The sequence below is a fragment of the Ictidomys tridecemlineatus genome, chromosome 3, assembly GCF_052094955.1.
Source record: "Ictidomys tridecemlineatus isolate mIctTri1 chromosome 3, mIctTri1.hap1, whole genome shotgun sequence".
NCBI classification, from domain to species: Eukaryota; Metazoa; Chordata; class Mammalia; order Rodentia; family Sciuridae; genus Ictidomys; species Ictidomys tridecemlineatus.
Genome location: NC_135479.1, coordinates 3,699,840 through 3,709,389, shown reverse-complemented (window position 1 = coordinate 3,709,389; position 9,550 = coordinate 3,699,840). Strand labels below are relative to the sequence as shown.

The window sequence follows — 9,550 nt, the reverse complement described above, 5'->3', positions numbered from 1 at the left end:
AAAAAAAAAAAAAATATTTTATTTTAAAGCCTGTGTATAACAAGTCCTTTATTGTGATCCTGTGTCTGTTTCTTTTGTCTGTGTTTTTCTCTTGATTTTCAGTCACATCTTGTCCCATCCCTTGCCTGGTTGTCTCTGACTGAGTGGGGACATCACTGAGAAAACCGGAGGCTCTGGGTGGAGTCACCTTCCCCCAGAGACTGGCCTGTACTTCTCTGCCAGAGGCTCGGGGCCCTTCCACGCCCCACATCAGTCCCAGCCGGGCCCAGGGCCCAGGGGCCCATCCTCAGGGCCCCAATTGCCTCAGCACAAACTCCCACTTCCTCAGTGCCAGCTCAGTGTCCTGGGTGGAGACGTCACGGTGCCACACGGCACGCACAGACTGCTCTGTCCAGGGAAACAGCAGCACGCGCACAGCATGGCCTGTCTGGGCCACCTCGTCCGGGCTCACAGCCTGCAGGCGCTGGCACAGGTCCGCAGCGGGCAGCCCGGCCACCTTCACCAGCACCATGTTGGTCTCCACAGCAGCAGGATCCACAGAGCAGTGGGGCGATGCCAAGGCCTGGAGTCCTGTGCCAGGTCCCACCGTGAGAAAAGCCCCACCCCAGGACCCTGCCACAGCCCTACCCCCCAGTCAGCTGGGGAAGGCGGAGGGGCAAGCAGCTGCCACAGAAGAGCACCAGTCCTGACATGGCCTTGGGGATCACAGGGACCTGTTTACTCATGTGACCTTAGATCAGTGGGCCTCTCTGGGCCTGTTTCCTTATTGCTGAAGTGGGTCACCATGAGGGCTCAGTTAATGGAGGAAAGACCCGAGTTAGAGGCCACTCTGTGATTCTGCAGAGAACCATGATCCCATCTCCACCGAGCGCTTCCTAGCATCAGGTGCCGCGTGGAGCAGGGCTGGTGAGGCGACTTGGCCTGGGTCCCACCCTAGATACTCAGTGGCAAAATCAGTATCCTGGAGGCTAGGGGGGTGCAGACCTGCTGGGGGCTTGGGCCTGCTGCAGGAAATCCCCCCACAGGTGGGAAGGAGTCAAAGGGGGGCACCGAGCACCTCTGGCAAACCTCCGTGCGTTCTCGTGGTCCCTCGGCAGCTCTTCCTCCGCCTCAGCCAGTCCCACGAGGGCGGCCGCGGCGAGCACCCCGGCTTGGCGCATGCCCCCACCCAGGGCTTTACGGAGGCGCCACGCTTCTTGGATGAAGTCCTTGGGCCCCCCGACCAGGGCCCCCACTGGTGCACCCAGGCCCTGTGGGAAGAGAGGAGCCTCCTATTGACCCATCGGTAGGCAGGGGCAATGCAGCATCTGGAGTCCAGGACCAGCTGCAGGTCAGGAGCTCAGGGAAACTCAGCTCCCTCTGCAAGGCACCCCCACCCCATCTGTCTGGAAGACCAGCCCAGGGGCTTCCCCACCTTGGAGAGACAGAAGGACACAGAGTCACAATGCTCCACAATGCGGGCGGGGGGGACACGCAGAGCCACAGCTGCATTCATCAGTCGAGCTCCGTCCAGGTGGACACGGGCCCCATGGGACTGGGCCAAGAGGTGTACCTGGGTGAAGTGCAGGCAGAGGTTAATGGGACAGGTGATAGGGCAGGTCTCTAGGAGGCCCCTGGGTATGGCTCTTGAAGAATTGAGGGGTCTGGAACCACCTGAGTGGTTCCGCTGTGCTGCCTGAGCCTCGGTGGTGCTTTAACTTGAGTGGTTTTGGTGCCCGGGATGGAACCCAGGGCCGTGGGTGTGCCAGCTTCCTGCAGTACTGGGGACTGAACCCACTCAACTCTTCTTTATGGAGCACTTGCCAAGGGCCAAGGACATAACGTCTCATGTTGGTTAAGCTGCATGACAGCAGCAGGAGGCCCCAAGGAGTGCAGGACATAGAGGTAGGTGGCGTGCCCGCGCAGTCACTTGGGGAGGAGAACTCAGCTGCGGCAGCCTCCTGGCCCCCTTGCTATTGCTAAGGACCAGGGGAAGTTGGAGGCGCACCCAACACCTGCTCACTCCCCAGCCTCACTAGGAGCGTGTTCCCGGGCCAGGGCAGCTGTCCTCAATGCTGCTTTGGAACTTGGCTCTCAGCAGAGTGAGTGTGTGTGCACATATGTTGATACCTACATGTGCACACAAGTGCAGGGACCAGGGCCCCTAAACTGGACAGTAATCCCCTTTGCATCTTTAGCCTAGGGCCGACACATGTTCCCCCATGATAGCCTGCCCACTAACAGGTGTGCACTAACAGGTACCTGTGACATGTCAGATAGGGGTTCAAAAGACACAGGAAGCCAGGAGCAGGCTGGTAGTGGGGGAAGTGGCGGGGCAGAGCCTACCTGGCGGAGGTAGTCGATAGGGAGGACCCGGCCCCCTGAGCTGCTATGTGTGTTCTCTAGGCATACAAGCTCACAGACTGGGTGATACGGGTTCCCAAGGCCCCGAGTGAGCACCCTCTCCAGCTCATCCAGGTCCAGGGTCCCATGGGGCAGGTCTGGGAGCAAGTGAGAGTGCACCCCAGCAATCTGTAGGTGAGGAAAGGGGTGAAGGATCAGGCAGGTCCAGGGGTCCAGCTGTACTCCTGGTGGATGGGAGGGGTCCTCTGGAATAGGGAGCCAGACCCCAATCTGTGCCTGCTCCTTCCCATCTCAGGGTTTCAAGGACTTTCCCTTGCTCTGTGCATCCAGACACAGCATCCCAAGTGAGGAGGGTGTGTAGGCCCCTGGCCCGTTTTCATTTGAGATGTCTCCCTGTTTCCTCTGGCTCCTTCCTGGAGTGCCAGTGTTCCAAGTGCTCACTAGGGGGCAGCAGGGCACCAAGCACCAGGCAGGCAGCCGCTTCTGCCCCTACCTGCAGAGCTGAGACCTGGTTCTCCCTCCCACCTTCCCGCAGCTTCTGTCAGGCTCTCCCCTTTTCTCTGCAGGTTCCAGCCAGGTGCCTGGGAAGCAGCACCTAGGCCACTTGTACTGGCTAGAGGATGTCCGGGCCCCAGGGGAGTGGTGCCTGGTCCTTACCTGAGCCACCCCGCCCTGCTCATAGACGTGGAGATGGCACTCCTGCCCAAGGAGGAGCTGGGAGCCCCGGCGCCGGCAGTGGCCCATCACTGAGACAAACGGAAGGAGGGTAGGACTTGGCTCTGAGTCCTAGGGTGCCCATGTGCTTCATCTGGGCTGAGCCCCAGGGCCACAGCATATGCCAATTAGGAAACAGCACCCCTTTGAGACACCTTACTGCCATGGGCGGGATAAACAGCTTGGGGATGGGACGCTGTGAATGCCGGGCCACACGTCCATGACCCCACCTGCAGAACCTCCCCTGCAGGGAGAAGCTGGCCACTCTGTTGTTCCTTGGAGACTGGCAGCTCAGGGCACTAGCAGCCACCAGGCCCTGTCAACAAACTGAGGGCACATGCACACAGGGAACCGGGAGGGGTGCTTACTAGGTGAGGTAAGTGGAGGGGTACCACAGGACAGCCTAAGGGGTGAGGATGGTGTGGTTACAGGAACTGTGGGGCCAGAGCACCCTGGGATGAGAAACAGGGGAGGAACAGGGGTCAGCCCACCTCAGTCTCTTCTGCTCCCCTCCTCCGCCAGGACACCCCAATGTTGCACCCAGCAAAAATCCAGGAAAGTTGTTCATGAACGTCACAGCCCTGGATACAGAGGGGCAGTGGGTACATGGAGGACCTGGGAGTCAGACTCACCACAGATGAGGTTGGCCATGGTATTGGTGGGCACGAACAGAGTCTGCTCCACCCCCAGCAGCTGGGCAGCCTTTTCCTGCAGCTCTGAGGAGGAAGGGGAGGGTGGGGCAAGGAAAACTGTCAACAGTTACCACCGAGAAGTCAGGCTGGCTGCACAGGCACAGTTCAAAGTACTTTTGTTCAGATGTGAGCCCCTTTGCCCGAGGCCAAGGTGAGTGGCCAAGTGGGCGTGGCTGGAGCTCCAGTCTACCAGCTGCACAGTCTGTGGCCTGGGTAACCACACAGCTGGGTCTGGAGGCTCCTGAGTCAACCCACGGCACCTCACCTCCTCATCAGCCATGGTTCCCCCCACCAGGCCACTGAAACTCTCTTGTGGTTTGAACCCTGTGTTCCACCCCAACCTCACACCTGTCTTGCTTCCTTTCCCATCAGTTCCAGCAGGTGGGGCCCTGTGGTTTCTCTGCTGACTTCCTCTACCCCTAGGCGGGGAGCTCTAGGGAGCTGGAGGGAGAACAAAGGGTTCAGCTGGAGGACAATGTGGGGCTCCTGCTCTAAAGCCCATGCTGGTTCTCTGACTGTGGCATCAGGTCCAAAGCCCTTGGCATGACATTCAAGACCTCTGCCCCATTGCAAAAAAAAAAAAGTGTGCATGTGCTTCTGAAGCCCTGTGCCTGGGAATCAGAATTCCCTTCCCTGCCTGGGGCACAGGTGCCATCCTTAAGGAGCACCTCTGGAAAGTCCCCCTTCCCTGTGAACCATGCACTTGCCCCTAACCCCTGGCTCCCAAGGAATGCTTCACAGGCTGCTGTCAACACAGCACCTCCCTGGCTCTGATGTGGTGACTGGTTTACACAGCAGGCTGCCTGCTGAGCTCAGCAGTGCCTCGCATCTTTGAAACTCCTGGTAACAGCAGGTGTCTGCCCATGCATGACCAGTCCCAATTACCCAGTGACCCTACACACAAGCCCTGGGAGTTTAACTGGTGACTAGTTCCTGGCCCAGTGAAGGGCTATACCCAGCCCAGCAGAACCAATGCAGTGGTTCACTATAAAACAACTCTCAGCTCAGGATGGGTTGTGGGCCCCTATATCCTTAAACCACCCTTTGGATTATTAGATCCCAATCCTAGGGAGGTGTAGCCTATGGAAAACCCCCCTTTCCAGATTGGTTTTGCTTGTCCTCATGGAGGCAGCAGAGGGTGCAGGAGAGTGGTTATGGATTTTAGAGTCAGAAGAACTATATTCAAGCCAGGCATGGTGGCATACACCTGTAATCCTAACGACTTGGGAGGCTGAGGCAGGAGGATTGCAAGTTTGAGGCCAGCCTGGGCAACTTAGACCTATCTTAAAATAAGAAATAAAAGGGGCTGGGGACATAGCTCAGTGGCAAAGATCCCGGGGGTTCAATCCCCAGTACTGCAAACAAAAAAAAAAAAAAAAAAAGAAGAAGAAGAAAAAGAACTGGATTCAAACACCGGTTCTACCATTGACTAGAGATGGCAGCAGGGTGACAATGCACTGTGCAAACAAGTCACTGTGTTACCTATTAAAATGCAGATTCTAGTTTAGCAGGCCCAGTGTGGGACCCGCATTTCCAAAACGGGCCGAGGGGATGGGCCAACAAGCTCTCAGAGCGCGCAATGCTCGGTCTGAATGTCAGCTGAGCGCCCAGTCCTGGACGCCCTCCCCGCCAAGCACCATGGACAGCGCCCTGGGGTCATCCAGAGACGACCCCCGCCGCGGGCCTGCATGCCCGGCTCACCGCGGACGGTGGGGTCCTCGCCGTAGTCGTCGTCCCCCACGACCGCCTCGGCCATGGCGCGCCTCATGGCCGGCCCGGGCCTGGTCACCGTGTCGCTACGCAGGTCCACCACGTGGGCTGGGACCCCCGCCCGGTTTCCCAACCATCGTGCGCAGGGCGCCCCGAGCCTCAGGGCCGCGGCCCGGGCCAGTCTGGAGAGCATGGCGGGGGCAGCGCCCGTCTCCCAGCCCGGCGGGAGTGGCTGCCCTCTCTCCTCCCGGGGAGGCCGTCTAGCAGAAGCGGGCCGGCTAGCTCGGCGTCCAGACTGCAGCGGCTGGCTGACCCTGGCCGGACAGGCCGCTGGGCACGCTGGGAGTTGTAGTCCACGCTGCTCGCGGCGAGCCCGGGAGGGCCCCGTTGCATGCTGGGAGTTGTGGTTCGCCGTCCGTCGCAGAGGAGACCAAAAGAATGGGCTGCTCCTGTGGCTGTCGCAGTGGGCCTGCACCGCTGCAGACGCTAGGGATTTAACTCAGTCAAACCTCCCAACAGCTCTGGGAAACACTTGTCCCCGTTTAACAGATGTGGACACTGAGACTCCAGAGGCTAAGGAACATGTCTAAAGTCACTGAGGTCAATTGCTGGGATCCAGGGATCACCTGTCTCCAGAGGACAGCTCTGCAGCTTAGTGTTATGTTGCCCCTAAATGGAAGCCTCATGGGCCGGGGACATAGCTCAGTTGGTAGAGTACTTGCCTCATATGCACAAGGTCCTGGGTTCAATCCCCAGCACCACACACACACACACACACACACACACAAATAGCTTCTTCTGGTTTACTGTTTTCCATATAGATTTACTGAGCGCCTACTGTGTGCCAAGTACATCTAGGTAGGTGCCAAGCAGGGAACACAAGGGTGGTACTGGGTCCGGGCATACGACCTCACCAGGCATAATGGGTGATTGCCAATGCAATGTCTAGGAAAAAACCCTCTTCCACACACCCCTGCCCTGGGGGACAGGTGGCTCCACAGAGGCAGGGTAGTGCTGAAGGATACCAGTGGCTGTCTGACCGTGTGTGAAGATCAAATCCTTCACTCAGGTCTGGCGTGCAGCTCAGAAGTAGAGCATTTGCCTAGTACACGTGAGCCCTGGGTTCTGTCTCCAGCACTGCAACAAACAAATATCTAAACACCAACTCGTCTGCCAGCTGTGGGACCTGGAACAAGTCATGCTTCCCTTTTCTCAGCTGAGAAATGGGCTGCTGTGGGTGTCAGTGACTGTGTATGTCTAGCCATGGCCCTTGTGCCAGCTCATGGGAAGCTTTATGTCAGGAGTGTTCATTCTAGTGTTGTTGTGACTCTGAGACTGTCTTTACTGATAATGCTCATGGTCTAGAAGCCCAAGGCTCTGGGGCTAGGTGCTGCTGTTGGGGGGTGCACCCTGACTCAGCTCAGACCATGGGTGACCTTCCCTCACAGGGAGGACAGGGCCCGTCCAGCTCAGCAGCTCCCCTCCCCAGGGCACAGGCCTCGGGTGTTGTCTGTCTCCTGAGCAGAGGCCACACCAGCTGGGGAGCCCCCTCTGCCCCCAGGGTGAAGAGCAGGCTCATCCGTCAGCCGCCCACCAGGCCTCCTCCAAGCCAGGCCTGGAGATTTGAGGAGAGCAGACACAGCCTGCCCTGCTCAGGCCCCTGGGGTAGAGGGGTGCTGGGAGGGAGCAGCTGGGGAGACCTAGTCTTGGCCCTAGAGCAGGCCTCCTGGAGGGAGCAGCGACTCAGTCCAGTTTGAGGACAGAGCAGGGCATTCACCAGGAGAAGGAGGAGGCAGTTCTTTGGGCAGGGAACAGCATGGGCAAAGCCTTGGGCAGGCTGGTGCTGGCAAGCCCAAGGCCCCAGAGCAGCTGGAGAAGGGAGAGGGACGGGAGATGGAGCCCAAACCCTGCCTCCAGGTTGAGACCAACTCTCAGGGCTCAGGCCTGGCAGGGCCATCCTGAAAGGGTGGGTGGCAAGTCCCTGTGGGTCTGGGACCCCAAGGACCCCGGTAGAAGGAAAGGGATCACTGCCCTCCCTACAGCAGGAGTCCCCCTGGTCTGACCTTAGAAAACAAGGTCCTTATCTCATGGTCTGGCCCAGCCCTTCTGCTGGGAAGTAGGGGGTGGGGAGCAGGGGCCTCTGTGGGAAGGAAGGGAGGTGGATGGGCCGGAGCAGCTCTGCAGCAGCTCTCAGGGGAGCCGGGAGACAAAAGAGTGGGTCCCAGGTCCTTCCCTGTTTGCAGAACCTTCTGGCTGGCAGCCTCCCTGCTTGCAGGCTTGGGAAAGGAACAGGGCAAGGAGGCAGAGTAACCCTTCCCTGGGGCTAGTGGGGACAGAACAGCTTCCATCTGCCAGGTCCTCCTGGTCCCCAGAGCACCCACACCAGCCCCACTGTGGCCCAGTGGGGCCTACAGTGTGAAAGGAGCAGCAAGGGTGGACTGACATGGGGGAAGGCAGGGGCCTGTGGCTTCCGTGAGGCCTACTGGGGAGGGCTTCCCAGGCTCTTCCCCAGGAGGCCACCTGGGCTCCTGTGGGTGTGTGTATGTGAATGTGTACGGCGTGCGTATCTGTGGGTTCATGCGTGTGGGTTGTGTATATGTGCATGAATGTGGGTGTGGTGTATATGTGTGTGCATGGCGTACATGTGTGTATCCCTCTGTGTGTGTGTGTGTGTGTGTGTGTGTGTGTGTCCCTGGATGCACCTGAGATCTGAGTCAGGTTCCGGTGGCAGCTGGGGACAGGTCTCAGCTCCCAGGCTGGCGTGAGAAGGCTCCACAGAGCCATTCTTCTTGTCCTCTTGCTTTGGCTCTGTGCTGACCCCTTCCCCTGTCTCTGTAACTCTGTCCTGTCTTCAGTTCTCAGCAGGAGAATTCCCACCACCAGAGGTGGAGGGGTCACCTCCTGCCCCCAGGCACCAGCTATCCCCTTCTCTCCCCACAGCCAGTGCTTGGCCAGGCCTCCTTGGGCTCTTGCTGGCCCAGCAGGTTCCTGGCCTCAGGGACTGGCCCTGCAGCCCAGCCTACTCCTGCCACTGTTTCTACCCCTTGAAGTTCCATGGCTGTCCCCGGGCCTGGCCTGTGACCTTTCTGTTCCACAGGTCTGCTGGCCTTCCCTCCACACATGGGTCTCTGCACCTGCATTCCTTCTACCCAGAAACCCCTTCTCAGGCTTCAGGTCTCTGAGAGGCCTCTTCTTCCAGGAAGCGCCTGGCCCCAGCCCAGCAGGGGAGGGAGGTGGCCCACCTGGGGAGGCCTGCCGCTCCTTTGATTCCCACTGCTGTGGACACAGTTGTTGTGGGTTTACTCCTTGGTTTGCTGGAGTGCTCCAGGCACACAGGGCCCAGGGCTTCCACCCTTGAACACAGGGCCTGGCTCCAGGACGTGGTGACCATCAGCTGAGTGGTTGACAAGTGGGGACACAGCGTCTGACATCCCTGACCCTGGGGGCCCTGCAGCATGAGTGGAGAACTGGTGCAGGCCCTGCTTTGGAGGAAGGTTGGGGACCTTGCGGTTGGGGACCTTGCGGTTGCTCCCTTGCTGGCCCTCTCGACCTGTTCCTCAGTCGGAGGGCTGGGGGAGACAGGCCCAGGCTCAAGGAGCCTCGAGATAGGAGTCCCTGGTGGGCTGCTTCCACAGCCCCCTGGCTCCCTGGCACCTTCACAGGCGGCCCTGGCTCTGGGGTATGGGCGCGCACGCACACACACACACACACACACACACACACACACACACATTCACACACACACACACACACTCTCTCTCAGGCTGAGTTCAGTGTGCATATTCCTGTAAGGCTGCTGGCAGGAAGTGAGCGGCAGGAGGCTGCTGCTGGGAACGGGGCTGGCCCTGTGGAGATAAGGAGGCAGCAGATGGAGCTGGAGATAGCGGGTCCTGGTAAACAGGGCCAGGGAAATGTCCTTTCCATCCCATCCCCTTGGCTCTGAGCCCTCTATAGGGTGCTGGCCTGCACCCAGACCTGATAGCCTGTGAGTCTGGGGACACTGTCTGTACCACTAGCATCGCTTCCAGCCTGGGAGGCTGGCAGGAGGGCAGGGCCCTGGGCCTGGGGACATGGCTGGGTATGGCGGTGGC

At 59.3% G+C, this 9,550-nt stretch overlaps 1 protein-coding gene across 3 annotated transcripts; it reads right to left on the bottom strand.

Annotated features, from left to right (window-relative positions):
- Positions 1-11: 11 nt before the first annotated feature.
- Positions 12-5,802, bottom strand: LOC101975053 (uncharacterized). 3 transcript variants are annotated; one of them, XM_078041566.1, is made up of 8 exons: positions 5,451-5,802; positions 3,690-3,773; positions 3,426-3,509; positions 3,001-3,089; positions 2,326-2,511; positions 1,415-1,552; positions 1,058-1,250; positions 12-570 (listed from the first exon to the last, which is right to left on the bottom strand). In XM_078041566.1, exons 1-8 carry the CDS (start codon positions 5,650-5,652, stop codon positions 287-289), a joined length of 1,260 nt encoding a protein of 419 aa, XP_077897692.1. In that variant the 5' UTR covers positions 5,653-5,802; the 3' UTR covers positions 12-286. The 3 variants fall into 3 exon arrangements, with proteins under 3 accessions (XP_077897692.1, XP_077897693.1, XP_005332676.1); XM_078041567.1 differs by having other exon boundaries at positions 1,069-1,250; XM_005332619.4 differs by lacking the exon at positions 3,426-3,509 and having other exon boundaries at positions 5,451-5,801.
- Positions 5,803-9,550: the final 3,748 nt, after the last annotated feature.